Consider the following 27874-nt stretch of genomic DNA (forward strand, 5'->3'; position numbering starts at 1 on the left):
GGTTATGATTAGAAAGGTCAGAGGCAAATTTGGCCAATTGTTGTCAACTGTTGAAACTGAACGTCGCATATGAACAAACACCAACTTCACATCAGTTACATTCTCTTGAAATTGTTTTTATTTACTTGTTACATTGACTAACATAAATAAACAATTTATTTATGAACAAAAGGCACACAGTTCAAATATAAACAAGGAGAACATATTTACAACTTCGAACAAATAGCAAGTATGGAACGTGAATGGCAGCAATGGGAAACGGTGAGTCTTTTGGGAAAAAATAATAAGAATGTGAAGCTGCAACAACAGCTTCGACGGGCCTTTTACTAAAGCGTGTCCCAATCCATGGTCAGCCAAAAAATCCATAGCAGAGACACTCGTCCACACACATGATTCACACACTAAAATGTCCAACACAGAGGAGGGACACCACACACACATACACACAATCCCCATTTGTATTCACAGGGGTATGAGAAGATGGGCACTGAAAGGTCACACAGAAACCCTCACACAGGACTGAGGGTGGGAACCATATCCAAATGTATCCCATATGATCCATGATTTCCATTCAGAGTGCCGGCGCACAACCACTTCCGTCTCCTATCGAACTGGCCGAACGTGCGCACAAGTCTCAAGTCTCGTGTGCAGGTATCCAGATGTGCAGTGCTCTTCAAATAGCCACTGTATTGCTCACCTCTTCATACTGAATGATGAAGTATGGATAACTCTGATCATCATTGAAGATGACAAAGATCTGTGGGTCCATCCAGTTGTCCACGCAGGAGTCAAATAGGTCGCTGGAGGCGTCTCTTGGATTCAGAGGAGGTGGTCGGCGCATGGAAGGGTTGCCCACTGTGAACTTGCCTGTCAACACTTTGCCCAGGAACATGTAGTGCACACCGCGGGGCGAGCGCTTGGAGAAGTTGTGGGAATAGACAGCCTTGCGCGCAAAGTAGCTGCCTTGGCCGAACATGGTGGCGTGCTTTCCGCACACACGCGGGTCAAAGTTGTGCTTGCAGATGCCGTCCACCACATCCTGGGACGTGCCGTGGAACAGGTGACGTTCGTTCAGCATGCGGTCCATCTCAGACATGCGACGTGACATGTACTCCTTCTTCCTATGAAGAGAATGAGAAACAGACATTTCAATTAAACATCGATATAAAAAGGCAAGACAAATAAGAGGACAAAGGAAAGACGGAACAGACAAATATTGTGTAAGAAAACCAGGATTCAAACCAGTTGGCCTGTAACTTTGTTAAGAACTGCAACATAATACATGGTTTTCATTCAATTGTAAGAACAATAATTTGAGGCAAGCAAGTAGACTGCCGATGTAAATTAAAAACATGAAAACCATCAACTAAAGAAAACTTTTGTTACAACTTTCTTAAGAATCAAAATGTAGCATAAGTTTATCTAGGTCAGGACATCTAAATGTGAATGACAGAGACAAAAAAAAAAAAAAGTTGCCAGACAACTCCAGCATTTTTGACAATTATCACAAAAGTTTCAAGGCCCCCAGAATATTTTGTTGTATGAATATCTGAACATGCAATATATCAAAGGAAAGAGGAGATCCTCTACTTTTAAACAAAAAACCCGTTTTATTCTAACCTCATCACTCCTTTTTTATCAACACTTGAATGTGGGTAAGTTTCATAAAAAGCAACATTTTGAGGAAAAAGCTGAGAAAATCAAATTTTTGTAAAAGACTACATCTGTATGGGATTCAGAACGATGATCAAAACACATATGGAGTCGATCGAGTCCATCAACACACTCGAAGCTTCACAGTCCTGCAGCTCGTCCTGAGTCGACATTTCATTCAGTAACATTCGGCAGATTTGATTTATATGCCGTTTAATGTTGATGATCGCGTTATTTTACATGTGCATCTGCTTACATATGCCATCGCTTGTTTCTGCTTTTTCTTCGCATGTGTTTTGATCAGGAGAATCTGCACTCTTTCAGAAGATGTGTAACAGCGAAAACACAGAAAGACAGAAAATTACGTCAATGCCGGGGAAAGAGTTAAAATTCTAGTTGATACTAATAAGCCGATAGTCCAGTCAATTAAACACTAAAACTAAAATCAATCATTGCTGCAAGTGAATTTAGGCATCACATTATAATGCATAATATGAAAATGGATATTTTGAAATGTACTAAAGATTGCATTTAGCAGTTTTAATTACGCAAGGGAAAACATATCCTATTCCTTTCCCTATACAACTTCATGGCTAGGTTGACAGGTGTGGCAAAAAAGTACATTTTTGAACTCTGATGTCAACAGTAACAGTATGAAAACTATTTAAAAAAAAAAGGTTTCTGTTGAGCCAGAGCACGGCAGCTGTCCTCGCACGAAAACAAGAAAACAAGCTCAACTCTTGAGTTCTCAGCCTGTCATCCGGTCAAATGGAAACAGAGAAGTGAGAGGGTACAGAGAGGGTGAGTGAACAGATGAGCGCCAGGGACCCGAGTGAACCCAGTCAGCATTAGCCCGAGTCTGTGGCTCTATTGTTGTGTGCCGAGGGGACGCGAAGGTCAGCCTGACTGAGAGAAACTCTCTGATCTCTAACTGACCTCATGTGACCCGACGGACACCGACAGACATGCTAACGGGGAGCAGCGCCTCCGTATGCGTCAGTGAAGACATCACTCGTGTTGTTTCAGCTTCTCCTTTCATCTCCTTTAAGCTCTTTTACACCGAGCCACTCTGCCATCCGTCTGTTTTGTTCTTTCTATTACTGATGCAAACAAATCCGCTTTCATGCTGCTTACCCAGTGACATTCTCTCTTTGGCCAACACCCTGGAAACACTCAGACTATTGTACAAAAGATCTTCACCTGCACAGGCATATGAATGAACACACCAACCTTTATTCCTTCAGCTCTCTTTCCCAGGCTACTACAATAGGTGCTTGCCAGGAACAACTAATTGCTGGACTATGAGTGGTTCATTGCATTGAATCTTTGAATGATATTCAAGAGTTTTGTCTGAGACACGTAGTAGCACGTAAATAACATAACCACACCTGTATATTCAGCTCCCAGCGATATATAGGATTTCAGATTTACTCATCACAGAAAAGCCAAGAAAAACTATACATGGATGTTTTGCATATTGATCAGCCTATTCCTGTCTAAGTGGACGGTTCTTGGCTAGAATAAGGATTAAAAGAATACAAATTAAAAAAAGATAATAAAAATAGAATAAAAGATTATTTTTAGGGTTTAATTTAAAAAAAAGTTTTACAGAATAATGATTGATAATGTTACTGTTTTATTATACTTGTGTATATGTATATATACATAAGTATATTTGTATGTGTGCAAGTTTGTATGTGTCTCCTTTTACCTTATGCGTTTCTTTTTTCTTGTTCACCTAGTATACTTGTAACTTTTTGTTGTGTTTGTATTCAATTTTAAAAAAGGGAGTCATTATATTTAAGGGTCCTTGGCTTGAAAAGACTTTCAAGATTTAATATACCTAATCGGTCACCCCATTATCATATTTATGTCCACTGTGCATTCAAAGACAGCAATTACTCCAACGATGCGTTACTAGACACTCTGAAATATGCAAGGATTAATCGAATCAGTCGCGTGCTTCTGACGAGTCAGCAGTAACTCTCACTTCCTGATCCTGACTCATCCCTTTTCTGTGACCTATCATCCGCAGCTGAGAGGGACGAAAGCGTATTTCCATGACAATATCTTATTAAAGTACACCAAGGCTTCACTACTAGCCCCTTTCCTCTCTCACTCTCTTCCTCTCTACACGTTCACACACTGAGAAGTTCACCTCATGGATCTACCACAAAAACACAGCTGTTTCCGACCAACAAAAACTATGTAAGAACCGTTAGCGCGGTTGACACCTAGCATTGTGAATGCAAACGTCAAAGACTTGTGAAGGGGTGGGGATGAAAACTCACTTTACAGACGTTTCTGAAACACAGAACTCCCAAGATAACCTTTTATTGTCTGTCTTCAACCAGTCTGTAATCTCAGTGTTTACTAAACACCGTCTTGGCCATGCATGCACAGTCTAAACAACTTTGCACAAAGGATTATTTGAGACACACCTTTTGTACTTCTCCCATAGGAAGGGGTTTTGGACACGGAGAATCTTCAGGATGCGGAACTTGGTCTCAGACACGGTCTTGTGGAAGAGGCTGTAAACGGTCCGGTAGCTGCGATCATCCCGGGACACGGGCACCTGCAGGTAGTCCTGACTGGTGTTCATGGGTAACCAAGTCTCAGGGTACACTTTGGAGGGAGTGCTTGACGTCGGAGAGAGAGGCTGGTTTCCAGAACTTTCCAGGGAGGAGAGAAATGTTGAGGAAAGGCCACCGAGAGTCCTAATGAAGAGAGGAAAACATGGGATCATTAAGAGATTGAGGCCCAGATTTACTAAACAGGGCAAATTAGCGTGAGAGAGAAACAATACGCAAATTAAAGAACACAGAGGCAACCGGATTGGCAACCAACACAATCTACCAAGAGCAGCGCAAATTAGCATCTGGTTTAAGACATGCTTTTTTTGGGCATTAAATAATGGGGCAAATACTAATAAATTGACGAGCGCAAACCTTAGTAAATTTAAACCTTGCGTAATTCGTTTAAATATTCTCCTCTCATAAATTTTTCATCAGAAAGGGAAACTCCTACAAATGCGCATGTAATAAGGTCAGCTGCAATTGCACTGCGTGTTTTTTAGTAAATCCTGACAGTAGTTTTGTAATGTAATTTTAAATACGATACACCGGTGTTTTGCCGGATGAGAAGTTTATTTATGTATCATCTTTTTACTCTTTAAATTCCTTTTATAACTGTTATAATTTTCCTTGCTTTTATTTTGTGATTATTTTAATTCCTTTCTGTGTAAAGCACTTTGAATTACCATCGTATATGAAATGTGCAGTATAAATAAACTTGCCTTGCCTAATGATAAATGAGTGTTTGCACTGGGGAAAGCCGTTAGTAAATCTGGCCCTGAATGATGCAACACACAGAAATAAATGAATAAAAACATAACCGTTGAATTGTGAAACTAACGGCTACAGAAATTACTTTAGTGTAGCTTCGGCAGTGCATTATTACCTTACGAGAGATAAACTGGGAGAAAGTTCAATTTAAGCTCAGTGTGTTTATGAGGCTGTGGTTAAATGGAGGTCAGGGCTCGGCCTGTGACTCAATATGGCACTTGTTATCTAGCAGGTGAGCGTTATCCCTCTAGTCAGTGTGACTATTTTATGAGTCATCCGTTAACTTTTATCTTGCGCTACCTTCCTCTCTCGACTTGCTTCCTGAAGCAAGAACTGCAGGATTTCAACAACCATATATTGTGTAAAAGCGAATGGAAAGAAACGAGGCCAATCGTATTGAAGAGATAAGCAAATACTTTTGGGAAAGGGTCTGTTTGTGAAGAGAGTCTGTGTGTGTGAGAACGAGAGGGAGATTTATGCTGCTTGCTGAGCATTATCTCAGGCAGCGGTTCGGCCAAATTGTCAATCGCACTAATGAGTTGCATCCCTGCGCTCGGGACAGTGTGTTCCTGACGCTGCAGGACTCTTTAGATGTGTGGACCGGCATCGCAGTCACTCTTCCTGACAACAGGAGCATGATGGGAATGAGATGACATTCCCTATTTCTCTTGCAAGTGTGAGAGTGTTAAGATGGATAGCATGTCTGATTTAAACATCAGTGGCAAAAAAGAAAAAAAAAAGACGGGGAGTTTATTTTATTTTCATGAATCAGTTTTTGAATACGTTTTTGAAAGCCTCTTCTGCTCAAGGCTGCATTTATTTGATCAAAAATACAGTAAAAACAGTGAAATATTATTAGACTTTCAAATAGCTGTTTTCTATGTGAATATATATTATAAAATGTAATTTATTCCTGTGATCAAAGCTGAATTTTCAGCATCATTACTCCAGTCTTCAGTGTCACAAGATCCTTCAGAAATCAGTATAATATGATGATTTGCTGCTTAAGAAACATTTCAGATTATTATTATTAATTTTAATTATTAAAATTTGAGTGCAACATTTTTCTTTGATGAAAAGAAAGGTTTCATTTATTTGAAACCAAAATCTTTTGTAACATTGTAAAATTCACTTTTGATCAATTTAATTGTCCTTGCTGAATAAAAGTATTAGTAAGAAACAACAGCAAAAACGCACTGACCAAAATTTTTTGAAAGGTATAAGTAGATAAATATTTTTATATTGGTGGATACACATTTTTAAATATATACATATATATCACTATTCATGGTTATGTTTAGCAATGTGGAAAATATATAATTATTTTTAAAGTACGTACTTGTTACAATGGGTTCGGTCCTTAAAATTAGTTTAATTAGAGAGCAAATACATATCAGGTAATATACTGAATATTGTCAAAAATTCACTAAAATAATATCTCGCTCAGCCCTGATTCTGACCCATTAATGCTCGTGGCGGAGGTTGGACACATTGAATCTATTGAGAAAGAAAAAGTAAAAACGAGGGAAAAGATTAAAAACTGCTGTTCGCCTTCATTTAGCTTTAGGGGAACATACAGGGAAAAAGTATCCATAATTCCCTGACCCTTCACAGGCCTGAGTGACTTAGTAGATGTAAAAGATGAAAGACAGCACAGGAAAATGTCACCAGAACAAAAATCCTGAGCTAATCAGAACCTGGACTTTCATTTGGTCACGTTAAACTCTTCCACAGAGTAAACCCTCCTTCTCTACCTTTTTACATCTGCTGCGTTCAGTTTTTTCTTTGTCCCTGTAAATAAGCACTCCAGTTGACGACAGATGATTCTCTCCTCATGAGAGTTATGATGGAAAAGCCTAGGCCGCAGTCCATGTTCTAACTTTAGGTAAGTATGAATATTATGTGTCAGGAAAGTGTTCTGGAGGCTCTTCAAGCAATTAAAATGAGATACACTTTAAATCTGGAGTCTGATATGTGTTCTCGGTGAGCAGTGAACCACTTGCGAGTTATCTTGGGGTTTTGGAGCGTATCCAGAGGACTAAACAAACTAATTTTTAACCAAAATGAAGGCCAAATTGGTTGTTATGGGACATTCAGTGTGAACTCAGGAGTGTCTAACAAGAGACTTTGTGGCTATTGAAGGCAGATACTCACTGGAGGTAAGGCGTGAGCATGATGGAGGACCGGAACAGCGGGCGTTTTTTGATCTGACGGCGGAAACCGAAAACAGCATTTTGCTGGAAGCCCTCGCGGATGTTCAGGATGTACTGATTCTGCAGTGTGATGAAACGGACCTCCTTCAGACCTCGACCGCTCGCCTCCTCGATCAACCGAACCACCGGCTGTGAGATGGAGAAAGGAAATGAGTTTCACAGAGAAACAGAGAACAACAGCACACTTAAATGCGCTCCGACTCCCACACGATTCATCCGGAGCACTGGTCAGAATGTATCCATCATAGGAGATTTTCACAGGAAATAAAAAGCTTTGTTACCAAAGGAACGCTTATGCAATGTTCTGATTTCAGGCGCTTGTGAATAGAACAGGACGTCTTCTCTGGTGTGTGTGTAAGCCAGTTGGACTTGAGATACACACAACACAGTCACACGCATTTTCACTGAGCCAGCCACACACACTCACACAAACACAAACACACACACACATACACACACACTCATACAAAAACACAAACACACACACAGTCACACGTACACAAACACACAAACTCATACACGCACACAAACACACACACACACACACTCACTCACTCACTCACACACATACTCACACACACAAACAAACTCATACACGCACGCACACACACACAAACAAACACACACACACCCAAACAAACACACATACACATACACACACTCATACAAAAACACAAACACACACCCAGTCACACGTACACAAACACACAAACTCATACACGCACACAAACACACACACACACACACACACACACACACACACACACACACACACACACACACACACACTCACTCACTCACTCACTCACTGTCACACACACACACACACACACACACACACAAACAAACTCATACACACACACACACACACAAACAAACACAAGCACAAACACACACACACACACACAAAACTCTGTCGAGAACAGTTTTTAGGTTTTATTTTTACCCAAAATCAAGAATTATACACAAGTATGGGATCGATACAATTTTTAACAAAATTTTTTTTTGAAAGAAATCTCTAATGTTCTCCAAGCTTACATTTATTTGGGAAAAACAAATTCACTAAAAATAGTAATATTGTGAAATATTATTAAAATTTGAAACAACTATTTGCTATTTTAATATATTTTAAGATTCCTGTGATGCAAAGCTGGATTTGTAGAAGCCATTAATCCAGTTTTCAGTGTGATTTATTCAGTTGCGCTGCTTAATCATTTTTATGGAAACCGTGATAACTTGAAACCTTGGACCCCATTGACTTCCATGGTATGGAAAAAAAAATACTATGGAAGTCAATTGGGGTCCATCAACTGTTCGGTTTCCGACATTCTTCAAAATATCATCTTTTGTGTTCATCAGAAGAAAGAAACTCATACAGGTTTGGAACAACTTGAGAGTGAGTAAATGATGACAGAATAAAACATTCCCTTAAATGCATCCTTGCTGAATAAAATTATTAATTTCTTTCAAAAATCTTACTGAGCCCAAATGTGTACATATCATTTAATTGTTTGCTTATTTAAAGCAAGGAAGAGAAAGATTGGTGTCTCACCTCTGAATATTCCCTCCAGCCGAAGTTATCTCTACAGTAGTACTTCCACACGGACAGGCAGTCGGGGGTGGGGCTTGTGGTTGTGGGTGTGGTTTCGGAGCTGGGGGGCGTGGACAAACGCCTGACCAGGTCAAACTCCAGGTCACACACTCGCATGGCACTGAAGTCCAACGTAAACACTCGACCGCTGTGTGTGAAGCAAAAGTAAACAGATGTAAACACATAAAAACAGAACACATCACAAAATAAAAACAGTTCCCAACAGCTAATAATAATCTGTTCTTGAGCCATGAAGAAAAGCAACGTCTTACACCTAATTTAATTCCAACAAAATACCTTGGGATTGTTGGAAAACTCTCCGTTGGTCTTTGTGGTCTTCAAATACTGAAAACTGAGGGTGAGATTGTCCTCCAGACAGATGGGGGAGGAACGGTGACCCCGACTGACCCCTGTGTTTATACCCCGGCTTTTTAGGTCACCCGGCTCACTGATAATGCCCTCATCGATTACACTTACTCATCAACACAAAGAGGATTTGGGGTCAAAGTTGAAATGTCTGGGCAAAAGTAGTTCCAATAATGCCCAACCCACATGCAGACTCAATTCTACAAGTGGAAGAATTAGAGGCCCTTTTTAATGGTCAAATCATCTGAACATTTGCAAACACACTCAAATTGCTTCTACTCAAAGCTAGTCACACACATAGCAAACCACCCATTATTAACTCTTTACCCGCCACCGTTTAAAAATGAAAAATGATGCTAGCCACCACCAGCATTTTTTATCATTTTCACAAAAGTTTCACGGACCCTCAAAATATTTAGTTGTAAAAAACTGAAAAAAAATAAATAAAAATAGCTTCATAACTCGTGATTTTGAAAATCGTGCTTTTGGATGGGATTCAGAACTACGATCAAAACACAGATGGAGTAGATCGAGTCAACGCACTCAAAGCTTCACAGTCCTGTGTCGACACTTCATTCAGTAACATTCGGCAGATTTGATTTATATGCGGTTTAATGTTTGATAATCGTGTTATTTTACATGAGCGTCCGCAATGCTTCTATCGCTTGTTTCTGCTTCTTCTTCACAGTACTCTATCAGAAGATGTTTAACAGCGCCCCCTACCGTATAACACTGAAAACACGGAAAGCCAGAAATGTACGTCAATGACGGGGAATGAGTTAATAGGTTCCTGAGAGGTCAAATAATATGAAACACCACAAATTATTATTTGATATAGCAACGAGGGGTGAGAGAAGTGATAAAACTCTCTCTCAAACATACCAATAAAGGTCAAAGGCCCAGACAACTGCTGAGTGTACTAGACCGAAACTGCCCGACACACTTAATATCAACACAGCATTGAGTTTTGAGAGCTAATCTCAGGCGCACACCAGAAGGACATGGCGGTCTGGCAGGATGGGTGGACTGAGGCCTGAAAGAAACACTCGAGAGTGAACGCGGCGGACAGACGGGAGGTAGACTAAACACTGGAAGTCCAGAGCACATCACAGGAGGCCGTGCAGAGAGAAGATCTCAACAAACTCAACAATACATACACACAAAATACAATTAAACAGCAAGAGGCCACTAGTGAGCTTTAACAAGCCTTCGAAACATGGCATTAGTAGACTAAACATGAGCACACTGGTCCAAAGCAATCTCTGTTGCAATAAATTAAAAAAAATAAAGCACTATAAAATGCTGGGATGATCTCAGTCCTTTTTATCGACTTTATTTTATTGGTCAGTTTAAATTTGGAGATATTTTGAATTCTGTCTTACCAAGTAATTAGAGCAGCACAATTCTGGATAAATTGAGAATCACAATTCTTTGTTTCGAATAGTGTACACGATTCTCCCACGATTCTGAACAGACAATTAAACAAAATAACATACGACAAAATGCATACTGCTGTCTATTTGAAATGTTTTATTAATTTGAATAAATGATTCAATGACTTACTCATAAATACTTGTTTCATTACTGGATGAATCAGCCTTTTTGAACGAAACTCTTGACTGAATGATTCAATGGCAAATACATTTTTAACAGTCATTTGTCGCCACCTACTGGTGTAACGATGGAAGTTACTCAATTTTGATCGCTTCCGTACACATCAGTGTTTATATCCGAACTATAAACTTTTACCCCAGAACTTCTTTGATAATGTGAATATTTGCAACACAGAAATAATGATACTGTGTGCGGTTGAAAAGACTGTTTGTGAAGCTGTTTTCAAAGAAAACTAAATGTAATAAAGTAACAAACAAAAAGGACCTTTAAAAAAGGGCTTTAAACTAAAAAATATAGTTTTTTTTTCTTTTGATTTTTGAAATACGACCAGGATATTTCTCAGTGAGATCCATCTGAAAGAACAAAGTGAGCTGCCAAAACTATCATCACAGACAGATGGCACAGAAAAGAAAGAATCATGCTCACACAATGTCCTACCATCTTTGAAATCATGCCAACAGACACCAAATCTAATCTAAATGCATGACAAACAAAACCAGGCCCAGACTTCCCATGCATGCATGTGTGTAAGAGAGAAAGAGGGAGGAAGATGCTTATCATTGCTGCTTTAACTGACCTACTGAACTGACTTAGCAAACCAAACCCTACGCATGCATGAAACAGTCACTCACACACAGAACATGTTGTCTGAGTGTTTCCCAGCATTCCTTGCCAAAATTAAGCCCATTGTGTAAACAAGGTAAACGGTTTACTTCATCCAGGAATTAAGATTCTGTCATCAATTGCTCAATCCAAAGCCATATGACAAATGAAATTGAAATGAGGATCAGTCGGAACTGACACAATCACTAGTGTATTTGCTTCATAACACTAGATTTGCACACAAGTCACTTGTTTCAGGGCACTAGTTCATGGTGCTTTTGTCATTTTGGCCCTCGTTCACTTCATAATGTAAAAAATTCACAATTTCACAATAAGCCATGCAGGAACAACTTGAGTAAATAATGAAAGAATTTTAATTGTAGGAAATTATTCCTTTAAGATTCAGGCCCCAAAATCTTCAGCATCGACAAGAACAGTCCTCACTCTCTTTTTCAGAGAAAAACACACATTGTGTCCTCTCAACTGGAACACCATGGGCTTCAATCATACACACCCAGAATCGCTCTAAAGCAGCGTGTTCGGGACAGCCTGTCTTTCACAGACAGTTCCGGGCACAAAAACACACATTCTGCCCTAGCAAACGGTCTCTGGCTCAACAACCAACAGAGAGACCGGACGGTTCCCCGAACACTTCCATCAGAGCCAAGCACCAGATAAAACCAGACTTTCACATTTGGAGGCATTCATGTCCTTCAGACCACACTAAATCTAGACTTACTCACACACCCAGTTGCTGGGGGACACAATGTAGATTGCTTGTGTAATCTCACGTCTGGAAAACATTCATTATCTTGTGGGGGAATGAAACTGACGGCTCACAAACAACTTTTTCCCACATACCCGTAATCGAAACACACAAAACCTGAACATCTAGACAAAGAATGTGAAACTTTAAGCCTGAAAATGTTATTACTCAGAGTAGAGATACATCACCTAAAATGTCTTAGACACAAATTAGACATTTTATGATTTATAGGACGAGGATTAAGCTATAAAGTTGACTGCATCCCTCCCTTAAAATCCTACTTAAATCAGTCTGGTTTAAACTGGTCTATGTGGTTTCCCAGCCTGGTCAAGTTGGTATTTATAATATGGTTTAGCTGGTTATCCAGTCTATCCAGCTAAAAAGTGCCAAAAAACCCTCTAAAAACAAGCCAACAGACCAGCTGAGCCAGCAAAGACCAGTTTATACTAGTTTTTTCAGCCGTGATACCTTAGCTCAGTGTTATTTTAGTATTATTTATATACTAATAGTAGCCTATATAATTTAAGCTTCATTTCAATTACAGATTTTAAAGTTTTACACTTTATTTTTACTATACTAACTTTGCAACTACATTAACTCTCATTAGAGAGTGTTAGGTTCGGGTTGACATAAACTTGTAAAAAGTTAGTTATAGTCAGTAGAATGTTTGTTGGTGGAACATCAAAATAAAGTTTTAGCAGAAATTAAGCAGACACTCTACTAATACTCTAATGACTGCTAGGTGACATGGAGTTGCAAAGTTATTTATAGTTAGTAGATTGTCTAAAGTGGATCGTCGAAATAAAGTGTCACTAGTTTTTAGTTAGCAATAGTAACAACATTGGCTTAGATAATTTGGTCCTAATATTTGAGTTAATAATGAAATCTCAGAATTTTAAATTGAATATGGTATGTTGGCAATTCTTCTAAGCACAGTCTTCAGCTCTTTTGAAGACGAAAGTAAGATTATCGGGTTCTTTCTCAGAAGAGAAAAACATGAGAAGGAGATAATGTGTAGGAGTGACAATGGATTTACTTTTGTGATTTTTCTCAACTACAAGAAGTGCAAAAAATAATACAAATCCTTCTCTTTAATCCAAAAGAGCTGAGATTATGAAAAGAAATAACATGGTAAAACAACAATATGATCAGATCCCCTGGAATTTATGCACAAAATATCTGCTCTGACTAAATCCCAGAAATAAAAATGCTGTCCCTTACACAACAACTGCTCAGTAATCCTTAAATGCAAAACTCAAAGTGGGGCTGATCTGGAGTTTCTCAACAGAAATGAGTTTCACAAGCTAAACATCCTCGTGCAGGATTCAGTGTGTTGCTCTCTGTTTCGCTCCAGGGTGTTGCTGACTCATTCTAAGTCATCTGTGCTCGATACACAAGCAGAGACAGTGCCAGCATCTCCTCTTCTCTTCTCGAGAAGACGAATGCTGCACTCTCGTTCCACCTGTCCTTCTGCATCTAAAGCAGGCGCACACAAAAGCCATTAACAAGAACGATGGCTATCACATCCCGGAGTGAAAGCGCATGAGAGAAAACTGGTTTGGGTAAATGAAGAGGCTCTTTATGATGGCAGAAAGAAAGTTTCTTTCTGTTCTTTCTCTCTGCAACGCTCGTTCTTTGTCCAGAACTCTCTGCTAGTTCAATGTGGTTCAATGAGGAAAGAACAGGGCATTCTGGGATTAAGGAGATTGCAGAAGTGACTCCACAGAGAGCTAAGACAACATGAAATAATAGAGCCCAGAGGATAACACAGCATCTCAGAACAACCAGAGCTCTCTCGCAACTCCATCTGAGCACGATGTCATTAATAACGTCATTTCTCAGACCCGATTATCTGGCAATCTGGCGGTGGGAAGTAACGCGGCTTCCATTTCACTTTAACATGAACACATGCGCATTTGTGTAGTGCTCAGCTTGTGTTACCTCTTTCTTTTGGACGTGCATCAAGGTATGCGATACCTAGCAAGCCGTGTTTCACCGCAACACACACACACACACATTCGCGCTGGCTTTCCTGACAGACTAGGTTTCACAGTAGCTCACCCACACACACTTTTTCAGACCTGGCATGCCGAAGTCGGCCACCTGTGCACCGGGTAACCATGACCACCATTATTCATGACGGGCCGAGTAATAGCGTGGCGATAACAATAGACGTGCCCCCCCTTCGCAGACAAAGCGCGGTCACAGGACGCTTCGATCCTCTCCTTCTCTCTCCAGCACTAAAAATAACCTTCCAGTCATTAAAATAAGTGCAAGAACTGATTCTCTCTGCACTCACCAGCACAACCTACTTATGATGAAGCCCAGGGATTTTCTAGTTTACATCGCAATTCTGAAAGTGACAAGCGTGCGAGAGTGGACAAAAAGATTGATAAACGTACTTTAGATCAGTGGTTCCCAACCTTTTTTTGTCTGAGACCCCCTTTTTCCCAATAAAATATTTTAGGGCCCCCTTCACATTTAATGATATTATCGCTCTTGTAAGCTTGCAGCAAGGATGACAAAATATGTTGTTTTCAAACAAATGGTATGTTTACTATAACCAGATAGGTTTATGCACAAATAATAGCCTATAATATTGAAAATACAATAACAAAAACATCAGTAGGCCCTTTGTAATTTAAAAACGTAAGCCTAGGAGAAGCCTATATATTGGCCCTATTTGAAATGCAAAAACAAAAATATTCCCACTGGTGTGTAGGTAAAAAAAGAAAGAATATAGGCTATTACTAAATGACTGCTGTCTGGGGCCTCAATACTTGCACGTTATTAGTGAGACTTTATCAATGTGAGGCTTTAATTTTTACGTTTTTGGCGCTTTAGCGAGCGATAGTAAACTTGCGTTTATTAACGGAATAATGCGTCTTTCGGAAGAACATTGTAGCCGGAACTACTTCTCACTGTGTACGTCTATGACGAGTCACGCAGGTACTGGGCTACTCCGCAGCTGCAGTGATCCGAACCAGTGTAAAATAGTCCCAATGTAAACACTTATTATAGGTGTACCATAGTGGTTCAGGATAAGACAAAAACACGGATTGATGGATTCATGATGAACTCGCTCAATATATAAATTTTGAACAGGAAAAAGTTAAGGACTTTTGTTTAATGCTCATTGCTCCAAACTTTTCAAAATATGACGCGACCCCCCACAGAGCTCGCTGAGGCCCCCTTGTGGGCCGCGACCCCCCTGTTGGGAACCAATGCTTTAGATAGATGAGCAGACAATATGGATGGAGAGACTGTAAGGAAAGGCAGTGAGGGAGGCCCGGTTTACAGCTTTGTTTTGGTCGCTCGGGTCACAGATGGACGACGCTAAATACAGGTGTAAACGGGGGCTAAAACATTTTGAGCTTGTCCACTTTCAGAAGTAGTCGAAAACACATCGCTTTCATAGTGTAAACGCTCATGTATTCGAACAGACGCAAAAGAAGCCTACTCTCCGTCTACTGACCTCATGCGTAAACATTATGGGAAGAGCTTTAGCCGGACGGGATTTAAACTTTGTCGGCTGGAGACCCAAGTTTGGTTTGAAGATGAAAAATGTACTAAGCACAATGTTCTCTCACCATTCCTGATTTCTAACACAAACTCACAGCGTTCGGCTGGTCTTGCGACCGTCAGAGCAGAAACTGTTATGATGCTCTCTGTGTGTTTTTCTGTCGTCTCCATTCACATTCATATGTAAATTACATGAGCTTATTTCCTCCATTTGATCAAAAGATCTGAAAAATCCCATACATTTATCATTTATAAGAAATCAGGACAGAAGTGGCTGAAAGTGGACAAAAGAAACTGATTAAAACACCAGGGGCCAGATTTACTCTCAGTTTGCTCCAGCTCAAACCCTCTTTTGGCGTTAAAAAACTACTGTAAGGATTTACTAAAGACACACAAAATTAGCGCTGTTATCTTTGCGGCTGACCTTATGCATTTGTAGGAGTTTCCCTTTCAGATGCAAAATTTATGAGAGGAGAATATTTAAATGAATCATGCAAGGTGATTTACTAAGGTCTGCGCTCGTCAGTTTATTGGTGTTTGCAACTTTATTTACCGCCCCAAAAAAGTACGTCTCAAACCAGACGCTACCTGGTAGATTGTGTTGGTCATAATGGAAATGATCTGACTGCATCTGTGTTTTTTAATTTGCATGTCGGCAGTGTATCAAGTTCAGAACTTCCCGCTCCCATCAACGCTGTTTTGCCCTGTTTAGTAAATCTGGCCCCAGGTGTAAATGGGAATGTGTCTCCCTCGTCTACTTGTGAGCCGATCGATCAAAGCACATCTTAATACCAGCTGTAAACAGGACCAGAGAGAAGAGAGGGGAGCGGTTGATAAGCCAGTTTCTCCTCTCTTTATCTCTTTCTCTACCTGTGAGGTGTAGTCAGGGGTGAATAACCTGTTCTGTTCTTCCAGTAAACCCTGCTAAAGCACTTGATGTCCCCCTGACCCAATCATGAGGCAGTGTTCATCATCACGGTGACCGTGACCTGTAACCGCCTGATGATTCACTGGTGTCAGGTGCTGAGATCAGCCAGTGCACACACACACACACACACACCCTCATTTGACTTGACTCTGTGAGATGGAAAAGCGTGAGAGCGAGAGGTATTCAAGAACTCTCTATCCAGCAACATTAAAATGACCTTGAATAACCTAAAAAGGAAATAATAACATGAAAGGTCAGTATAAAGTTAAAATATTCAAAGTATTGGAAGATCAAAGTATTGACTAAAGCCTGTGCAAGAATGCAAACGTTTTGCCAATGCACAGAGAAAACGGACTGTACAACTTCTATATGCGTTATGATGAAGTGCTTTGAAACGCAACACCACGTAAAATAGATAATAAAAAAGAGAACTGTTTTGTTCATGTAGCCTACTTAGAGAATGTTTCAGGTTTTAGTTTCACAATTTAAAAGCCATGTACACAACCGCATTTAAATGAAGGTTGAAATCCCCTAAATTATTCTTCTGTCTGCATACACAAAAATATGAGTCAAAAATACGTCAGATTATTATCACTAAAAGAGATTGATTTCACTACATTTACAATTAGTTTAGTTCAATTTAGTACATACTTTGCAAATTTAATTATGAGAAATGCTAGTAACGTCTAAATTTTCAGAGAGCACATTTTTCTTAACTGAATGATATAATTCTATAATAAACTGTGTACAGTAGTGACAGGGACATACATATGCATATTTTGCAATAAACTTAAAATATATTGTTTTTATCCATGTAATCAACGTTTATAAATGAGTAGTTTTATATCTCTCTGTCGTTTTTAATTGTATTACGCTGATAGCAGTACTTGTAGTTCTTTCCTTCACTAAAGCCGTTAAGTACACAGTCTTGAACCTTTGTCTTTTTGTCCCATTATCCAAAACATTTTTGCTTCAAATTAAAGTTTGTAATGTTGTGATTCACCTCGTAGCTGACTGGCTTAGTTCATCATGGCTTATAACTCTTTAACAAAGACTATTTTATAATCCCTATGGGAAAAATTAATGGGGAAAAAAACTTGAACTCTATTGAAAAAGAAAAAAATGAGACGTGGAGATTTGGTTCAATCTGGTTGTTGATTGGATGGAGGCAGATCTGAATACGAGCTTGCAGTCTATTGTATGAAAGGGGTGGGGTTTAAGCCGACTAAATGATTGGATAAGTCCTGCTTATGTCACCAGAAGACTTTAAGGACTAAGAACAGTGACAAGCGTATTTAGCTGCTGTGTTCATGACCAAATTGATTCGCTTTTCGGCTTCAGTTTAACTTGCCCAGGTTATGCCAGTCTCTTGTTATCCAGCACTTCTGCAAAACAGGGGAACTCAAGCCCAGCTGGCAAACTAAAACACTATACAGTTCTGCTTTTCCGAAAGCTAAATCACGCTTCTGCTGATTTCACCAGCTTTAAACGCACACACGCAGGGTACTAAAGAGAAACCGCGCTAAAAGGGTCAAAGCTAGGGGAGGGAGGCGGCTGAAAGAGCGAGCCAGAGAAAGGGAACGCATGAAGTGTGAAGGATTAGCAGCCCTTAAAATCCCTGTGCACCACTGAGCATGCCCGAACCCAAGGTCTGTGTGGGGATTGGCATGTTCCATATATAACCACTTCTGAGAGACACGCTCCAGTGATTAGCCTTTAACCCGTCACCCCGTTCTCTCTTGGCACATATGCCGCAAACGCCAGTGAAAAGCCACCTCTGTGCCAGCTGTGGTTAACAGTGTCAGATGGTCGAATGGAGAAACAAAGCAGACCAGATCCAAGAGGACAGAGAGAGACATTTCATATTTCTACGCTCTACTGCCCCTCATTCCAAAGCACCAAAACACAGTACGATCTTCCTACCTTCTTAAAGGGATAGTTCACCCAAAAATGAAAATTCTGTCAGTATTTACTCTCCCTCATGTTGTTCCAACCCCGTAAGACCTTCGTTCATCTTCGGAACACAAATTAAGATATTTTTGATGAAATCTGAGCGCTGGATCACTCCTCCATAGGCTTCTAAGGGATTGAAACTTGTTCCCCGAAAAGTTATTAAAGACATCGTTAAAATAGTCCAAGTGACTACAGTGGCTCAATCTTAACTTTATAAAGCGACGAGAATACTTTTCATTTCCTTCTCTGTGGGCCTCGAGTCAGTTCACTAGTGTAACAGCGTAAGCTTCTGTTGTTGTACGTCACACGCATCACACACATGACCAGCGTCGGCCAATAGTGAGTCTACGTGTGACGTAGCTCTACGCTATTACACTACGCTAACTGACTTGAGGCCAACAGAGAAGGAAATGAATAGTTTAAAAAAAGTCGTTATTTTTGTTTGTTTTTACGCACAAAAAGTATTTTTGTTGCTTGATAAACTTAAGATTGAGCCACTGTAGTCACTTGGACTATTTTAATGATGTCTTTAATAACTTTTTCGGGGAACAAGTTTCAATCCCTTAGAAGCCTATGGAGGAGTGATCCAGCGCTCAGATTTAATCAAAAATATCTTAATTTGTGTTGCGAAGATGAACGACGGTCTTACGGGGTTGGAACAACATGAGGGAGAGTAATTACTGTCAGAATTTACATATTTGGGTGAACTATCCCTTTAATGCCATAAACGTAAAACAACTAATTTTGACATGCTCAGCATGAGCCTCCCGCATGCCAGCATTATTCTCACCCAGCACGAGCATCACAGTCTGAGAAGAATTAAACAAACACACACTCACATGCACCTGATCACACACTACCCACCCTGAGATAAGGCAGTCACCTCTGCAGGTGGTAAACTCAGCAATGAGACACAATCAGCAAACAGTTACTTAAAACACACACACACACACACACACACACACACACACAGTGACATGCAGGGCAGCTGCAGAAGTCGCATCAGTAACGTGCAAACGCCTTTTTTAAGGTCATATGCTGTATACACAGTGAAACAGACAAAGCCTCTGACTGTGACGATATTAAAGGGATAGGTCATCCAAAAATGGAAATTCTGTCATCATATACTCACTCTCCAAACCTGTATGATTTCTTTATTCTGCAGAATATACATGGAAATATTTTGGACATTCTTCATGTTTTGGACCCCATTGAATTTCATAGTCTCGACACAAAAAACACTAATACATCTTTTCTTTTATGTTCCACAGAAGAAAGAAAGGTTTGGAACAACATAAGGGAGAGTAAATGATGAAAGAACAAACCTTATTGGTTCTGTTGGAAGCTCAAACCCCATCAATAAAGCATGTTTGATCTTCCAGTCACTATATTTTATGTGTCTTTCCTGTGTTGAGCAATGTTTATTTGCGAATAAAAGCCTAAATGAAATGTGTTCATCATATAAAGCAACCGTGTCTCTTCTGAAGACTTGGATTAAACTGCTCGATTCATATGGATTTTTTTCACGATCAATTTACAACATTTAAAAGCATCAAAGTTTTTGTGTAATAGGCTAATCTTTCAATGTAAGGACGGAAATCAGGTTTCATTAAAAATATATATCTTTGTGTGTTAAAGATGAACGAAAGCCCTCTGTGTTTGGATTGACATGAGGGTGAGTACATTTTCTGGGTGAACTATCCCTTTAAATTAATAATATTAATGGTTAAATGTTCAACCAGGTGACTTTTGGCAATTCATAGCTTATATTGGCTTATGATTAAGCGTTTTAATCCCACAATGCACTGACTGCAGACCAAGAAAACCTATTTAACAGATGACTGATGAACACTGTAAGTTGAGCGGACAATCCGACCAAAATATATCACTCCTAAAATAATCAATGAATCTGTCTATGCTATCTAGTTTTATTGCGTTATGGAAGGATGTACCCATCACTGAACTAAAATAATCAGATGCGAATAGATATTTCTGGCACAAGCAGATTGAGTAAACACGTACAAGCTTCCATGAAACACACAGGTCCAAAAAACGAGCGCTATCATTTAGACATCTACACGGAAACTCAGCTGTATTAAAGTCTCTGAGTGACAGCTGATTATAAAGCGGAAAGGGCTTTCCATTCTTCCTCTTCAAGATGTTTAAGGGAATACATCAACCTCAATCAACACTCGACTTCTCAATTTTTGTTTCCATTCAGGGAGGACACGCTCAGAAGAATGGGCAAATAAATACTCTCGTTTCCCTCTTGCACTCTGTACGAGAAAGGAGAAAAAAGTCTCTAAAAACTCTCAGGATGTTCTGTAGACCATGCAGAGACCGATGGGACGTGCACTACCGCTGCACACGCGGGACTGCGACGGGTCTGTTTGTTCAGACAATCCAGCCACTATTTGACTCGTTCTCTTTGTCTTTGTCCCTCTCAGCAGGAAAGGAACACATAAACATACTTCAGCTGCAAAGTTTGCCAGCTTTTGTTTATGTTAGAAAGCACATTTGAAAGAGAGAATAGAGCTCTTTATGATCTCATTCGCACAAAAAGATTGAAGAAAAACACTATGATAATTGCATGAAAGAGGAAAAATATACTTTGCAAAAACACTGTACCATGGTAATATGTCCAAAAACACATGGTGCATTTTTGTAAGTGTAAGTACAGGGTGATATACCGGTAGACATGATTAACCAGCAGTGATTTTGGACAATCGTCTCTATTGCGATAACGTTAACGGGATGCGGCATCAGGAAAGCTTATCAGTTGAATGTGTTTGTATGGCTTGCAGTTTAAAAACAAGTTATTTAAACCATTCAAGAGCAATAAGCAGTGAAAGAGGATTGCGTGATCTGTCTGAACATTCACATACAAAGCTGCTGCTCATACAGTTATTATATTACACAATTATTTGGCTTGAACGATCAAATACACACGCTTGTGTGTCAAAATGGCCGTCTTTGTCAGCGTCTTAAGTGAACGTAAACAGCTGAAATACAAAGCGTGTGTGTATCAGTACATTAGATCAGTGTGCATGCAGTCTTGCATGCAAGTAACAGCAGCCTAATATATCTGCTGCCTTCTGTAACTTTAATAAGAATACATTTACATACTGACTATACAGTTTTTTTACACTGTACATTTGATTACTTTATACAATTTATATAGTAGCCTTGAAGTTTTTTCAGGCAGGTCTATTTCATTTGTGTCTTTGTTTGGTGGAAGTTTCTTTGTTCCTATTTTATCACTGACTGTTTACTTGTCTTCAGTGAGCGTGAGAGATGTTTTTCGTATGTTAGTTAGGCTAGTAGTATCAGGTATTTTGTGATATTGAAATTGGTGATGAGATTTATGACAATTCAATGGCATTAAAAATATTGATACCATAATACATTTATTTAAAGCAGTATCGTGATATAAGATTTTGGTCATATCGCCCACCCCAATGACTGCACCAACATTCACCATCATTACCATGATACATTCATACACTTTTAAAAGTGTAAGAGAGAAAGAATCCAGGAAGAATGCATATGAGTCAAACTGACGGTGAAGAGTGAAGTTAAGAGACCTCACCCATGTGAATAATTTCATGGCTCGTCTAAGGCGTTATCTCCTTTCTCACACACGCAGGCACACATGCAAACACCTTGGTTTCAGGTCACCGTGCCCTTGGTGCACACTGAGATTGTGTGACAAACACAATCATCTCAACCTCAGCTGCTCCCATGGAGACCAAACGTTCAGGGTCAAGGGTCACAAATCTCACACATTGCAGCACAATGGCACAAAAAAACCCGGCACATCCATTGGTTAGGATATAAACAATAATCCTGTGGATTACTGAGAACCAATGTTAACAGTAACAGCCTGAGAGATCTTTTTAAAAACAGCCCAAAGAATTTGGACACTTTTGGCCACATAAAAAATGATTAGCATTGCATTTAAAAACAAGACAAATCAAGATCTAAGAAGCGATTTTTGTACCTTTTTGTCTTTTGTTTGGCAACCAGAAAGTGGCCAAATACTGTATCTTAATTCTAACTTTATACAATCATTTATTAGCATTTATAATCCTTTTTCTTAAATGTTTTACTTGATAATTCATTATCTGCTGTTTTACTTTAAAATGAATGCTAGTAAGTTTGGATATTGTTGTGTCTTGGCATTCAAAAAAATACTCATCCAAAAGTATTTAGACACCTTGGTCAACAAAACAAAATGTCAAATCAAGATCTAATAAGCGATTTTTTTGTACCTCTTTTGTTTGACAACCAGAAAGTGTCCAAATACTGTATTATAATTCTGAACTTTGTATCCAATGATTTATCATTTACAATCCTTTTTTTTTTTAAGTTCTATTTCACTGCAATTTTACTTTCAAATAAATGCCTTTAAATGTAATATTGTGTCTTGGCATTCAAAAATACAGTGGCCCTGAAGTATTTGAAGATTTAGGAAGACATTTTGGGCATATTTGTCTTTTTCTTTCGCTTTCTTTGAGAAAGTTTCCAAATACTAAACTGTTGGAGTATGTCCTATTGATTTATCATTTAAAACCCTTTCACTTGAAACGTTCTTGCTATTTTCATTTCAAATAAATGGCACTTAGTTTGCTGTATTTAAAGCAATTACATTCTGTGCCCAATGGCGTCTGTCAGATAAACCCTCTCATTTCTGCTCAGTAACATAACACAATGGCTTCTTCTAGAGAAAAAATCCCCCATGTATACAAAAAAGATGGGGGTCAGCAGGAAAGGGTGTGGTTTACAGGCCCTGTGGGTCTCACTTTACCCCAAATCACCAAAGTCAGCAGGAGGTTAATGGTCGGCTTTAGCTATTAACATGAAACAGGTCACTGGGAGCCACGGTTCTGAGAGCACATGGGCTGATCGAGCCAACAGAGACGGTTACATGGCCATTCGCTCCATTAAACCCTGTAGACAAAGACCCCCTAAATATTTGGCCGTCCCGCAGCAGAATTTCCATGACAAATCAACAATGCTATCTTCAAGAAGGAAGTAGCCAGGAGCTGTGTCATGGTGAGCATTAAAATCACTGTCTCTTTTGCTTTGTCACACAAGTGCACTTCCTTTTCCAAACCGCTTTTGCATACAGATCAGGCTTGGGACCTAAACAACACTCTCACAAACAAAAGGGCCCTTTTGTTGAAGCAAAATAAAAAATCTTGCTGGGTCAAAGCCACCACGATTTCAGCTCAGGGACAAAAAGTTGTGGCAATGGCGATCGGTAAGACTAAGGCTGTTTGTGCGGATGTGTGTGTAAATGATCAAAAAAATGAAATAAGGCATTTACAGAGACTGAAATGCGTGCGTGCATGAAAGCCTGTGGGTGTGCATAATTACGCATGTCTCATTTATTTGCGTGTTTGCGAGCGAGTCTGCATGTGAGCCCTTCTCTGTCTGAGCGACGAGTGCGTGAGACCGCCTGAGCGCAAGCCGCAGCGAGTGGGAGCGTGTGTGTGTGTGTGTTTGACCGAACTAAGCAGAGGCGGGTCGAGCAAGTTCACAGCTTACAGCTGTCAGTACGCTTCCACATGTCAGGCCAGCCAACGGAAGGCTTATAGGAAAGATGCACTCTCTTAGTCACATATACTTCATCCACAACACAACACCTCCTGCACACAGGGGAACTTCCTGTCACGCACTCGTTCAGTGTCTACTTCAATACACCTCCCTGAAAAACAACCGCCTCAGCTGGTTTGCTGGTCCCTCTGGTTGGTTTCAGTATGAAACTGGGAGACCAGCTAAACCAGATGATAGGCGTTTTTTTACCAGTGCACCAATTTGTTCTGTTTTCTCACTGAACTACACACTTAGCATAAATGATTGAAGTTGTTCAAGAGCAACCCAGAGGACAAAATCAAAAGCACTTACAGAAACTTAAGTCTGACATGTTCGTTGTCTGGGTTGCAGTAAAGCCTCTCCAGTTGTTCTTGAGAGTCATCCGATATGCTCTGCCAGATCTGCGTATCTGCTCTGTGGATTTGCCAGTGGTAAGGTAAAACGGTGTGATGGTGGGCGCAGTCACTGCCATAGATGCAAACGCCCTGGAGGAAATCCACACAGATCGATACAGCATCCCCTTGATGCGTGTGATACTGGAGCTGGGTCAGGAGTTCAAACACTAGATCCAAAGAGGCCTCCTCGCTTTTATCCTGAAAGATCTCGCCCTCTTTGATGGCGAGGCAATTTGCACCCTGCAGAGTCTCAGCGGTGTAGATGTCATTTAACTTCGACCCCGAAACGTTAGAGGACGGCACCGCCTCGACGCGCTCATTAGTGTCTATGGACACCCGCTGTATATCCGTCACCTTCTGTTCCCCCACAAGCTCGCTCGCGGCTACGTCCGCATCCGTGCTCTCCTCCTCTTCCTCCTCCTCTTCCTCCTTCAGGCACACCTGACTAATCCTCGACTGCTTCTCCACGACAGCGGTGCATATAGTCCTCTGAGGTCGAGACGGGTTGCGAGGAACAAACACTCCGTCCCCCGAGACCAGAGCGTCTGAGTTCAATAACGTGCTCAAAATAGGGTCCTCTAAAGCGCGCAAGCATTTTGCGCCCAGTTTTCTCTGTGCGTGTTTCTTTTTGAAGTAGGGCTTCACCAACGGGATCTTGTCGGGGAGTCCCATCCGCTGCTCGGGGAACTCTCCAGTGTCCATGGGAAGAGCTAAAGTGGGCTCAGCGGTGTCTACTGCCACCTGCATGGCGCAAAAACGTCTCCACGACACCTGTTCAGAAAACACAGCAACATGAGTAAATGTATATTATTGTCTATAAGCAGGGAGGTAAAACAAAATGGATGGGGGTTTTAAAATATGCATTGTTTTAAAAAATGATTGAGCAACCAGTACAATAATATTTTATCCAAAGCGACTTACAAATGAGAACAATAGAAGCAATTAAACTTACAATAGGACAACAGTATGCAAGGGCTATGACCCTTCCCAGTTTAGTCTAACGCAGTATACATTTTTTTTAAATAGATATAGAATAGAAGAGAAAATAAAAGAATAATATTCAACTTGTCTTGTCAGTGTAGCTAAACAGATGCTATTTAGCGAATAAAAGTCACGTTCTCCAATTTAGCTGAATATCTGGCATCGTATTATCAAAACATTATTTATCACTTACTATAGATTTAGTACATGTATCCATCTTCATGCTACTTAACTAATTGTGTGTACACTTGTAGACACTTTTGGGTTGCAGGAGATTAAAATTACTGACAGACTATTTGTTGTAAACCCTGACTCCCCAGAAAGTCATTGAATAGTTCACACACTGTCTATAATGTTTATTCGTCTAATTTTGTCAATTTTTTGTAATGCATACTGTATATCGCGCAACAAATAATCAATCAAATCGATTATTATCTTTAATGAAAATAATCGACAACGAATTTGATTATCGATTAGTCAGGTATACAGGCTGTGCCCGGGAAACCATCAGCCAGTCGCGTCACTTTACTGTAGCGAATAACCTATTTCTACAAAACGCATGTGGAAAATAGCGGAGGACACAAAGTAAGCTGCTCTGGGAAAGGTACATTATCCAACTTGTCCGAATCACATATTTAGAAATAAAGGTTTAAAAATATGCATGTAACGCAAGTAATCATATTTATGAGAGCATTAACAGTAAAGGCACTAATGTTGGAATAGCTCATTAATGACATTCGCTATATTTGTTTGTTTTCATATGCACTACATTACATTTCACATTGTTTGCAGGACAGCATTGGACAGGATGTGGAATAACATTGTTAAATTGTTTTTTTTATTAAAACATAATTTTTAAATGTATAATACTTTTTTGCATTTTTCATCTGATTATTCGGAATAATACTGTACATATTAATTGATTATCAAAATAATCGTTAGTTTCAGCCCTAATGCCACGTGACTTGTTTCTCGTGTGCACTTAACATTTCTCAGAGTGTACTAGAGTTTAAAATGACACATTTAAACCACCATTACATATGGTGCGCGCGCTATATCAGATCATCCCTTGACGGGCATTCAGGTGACCGGGCGTAAGATGAAACCTTTCTTTTCTCGAGAAGAGAGAGAAAAGCATTAGCGAAACAGAAAGTTTCTTTCAAGACCCCCCCCTTCCCCCAACACACTGTAAAATCATGTTTATTATTATGATAGGAACATCGTTGTTTCCACCCATTTAATCTGTATCAACCATTCCGCTCATTTGACTCACTTTAAGGTGTTTCAACAATACAACTAAATTCGAAAAAAATAATAATTAACTTACCAATGCAAGTTATGGTTACACTTTCTGTTGTGTCCGTGTTACAGTGTTATTACACATTTAAGTAGCCTACAGTGTAATAATAAAACTACATGTACTTACTGTGTCAGGGTTTGTTTTGCATATGCATATTTTAGTAACCACTACAGTAACTACATTTAACGTGTAACAATGACACTAAAATAAAGTGTTATAAAGTTATAACTTTAAAACTTTAATTATGCATTCAAATCAAATGTAAGCTTTCCTATTATTATTAGCCTATTGTTTTTTTATATATATACAGCGCATCAACATCAAGCAAAAGCAGCGCAGTGGGTATTTAAACATGAGAGATTATAAACAAATAACATAAAATAGCAATATTCGTCTTGTTTTATCGAATTGCATGGTTTAATTACGCTGCTCCATGCGATAAAATCAGTCAAAAGCTCTCTCGGGAGTATTTTGATGGCTTGATCTAGATACATGGAGTTGGGAGCGTACGTGCCAGTTGCCAATAGCGGCTCGTTCGAGTTCGCACGTACTCTGTGTTAAAGCGATCACTGCCCACTGCGGCGCCTGGCCCCCATTCTCACACAAACACACGAGCGCGATGCATTAATGCCGAATCCAACACTACACAGCGATCGGGTGCAATTAGACGATTTATTACAGTCGGTTCGCAATGCAGAAAGAAGCGCTCCGTTTTCCCCGCACGCGCTATATATATATATATATATATATATATATATATATATATATATATATATATATATATATATATATATATTCCTGTGCTTTCCAAATGTAGTACCTGAAAACTTCCCGACTCCTTTTGATGCTACTGTCGAAGCAAGTAGCCCGTCCCGGTGAATCCGCACTCCTCTCTCATATATAGGACAGACAAAGCCAAAGCGTTAATCCACAGAGTGAAGCGTTCGCGTCGGTCTCCAGCAGCGTCTGAGCGGCTCGCAGCTGTTGCAGAACACAGGACTCGCTCGTCCAATCCCAGCGCGGCTGGGGCGCAAAAGGGGCGGAGCT

At 39.8% G+C, this 27874-nt stretch overlaps 1 protein-coding gene across 1 annotated transcript; it reads right to left on the reverse strand.

Annotated features, from left to right (window-relative positions):
• Window positions 1–95: 95 nt before the first annotated feature.
• tiparp (TCDD-inducible poly(ADP-ribose) polymerase) lies at window positions 96–27822 on the reverse strand. Its single transcript, XM_077194608.1, has 6 exons — window positions 27648–27822; window positions 24464–25317; window positions 8763–8949; window positions 7152–7339; window positions 4095–4370; window positions 96–1121 (listed from the first exon to the last, which is right to left on the reverse strand). Exons 2-6 carry the CDS (start codon window positions 25291–25293, stop codon window positions 674–676), a joined length of 1929 nt encoding a protein of 642 aa, XP_077050723.1. The 5' UTR covers window positions 25294–25317; window positions 27648–27822; the 3' UTR covers window positions 96–673.
• Window positions 27823–27874: the final 52 nt, after the last annotated feature.

Source organism: Siphateles boraxobius, unplaced genomic scaffold (genome assembly GCF_051911475.1).
Source record: "Siphateles boraxobius isolate OS27281-9 unplaced genomic scaffold, OSU_SipBor_1 32, whole genome shotgun sequence".
Classification (NCBI taxonomy): Eukaryota; Metazoa; Chordata; class Actinopteri; order Cypriniformes; family Leuciscidae; genus Siphateles; species Siphateles boraxobius.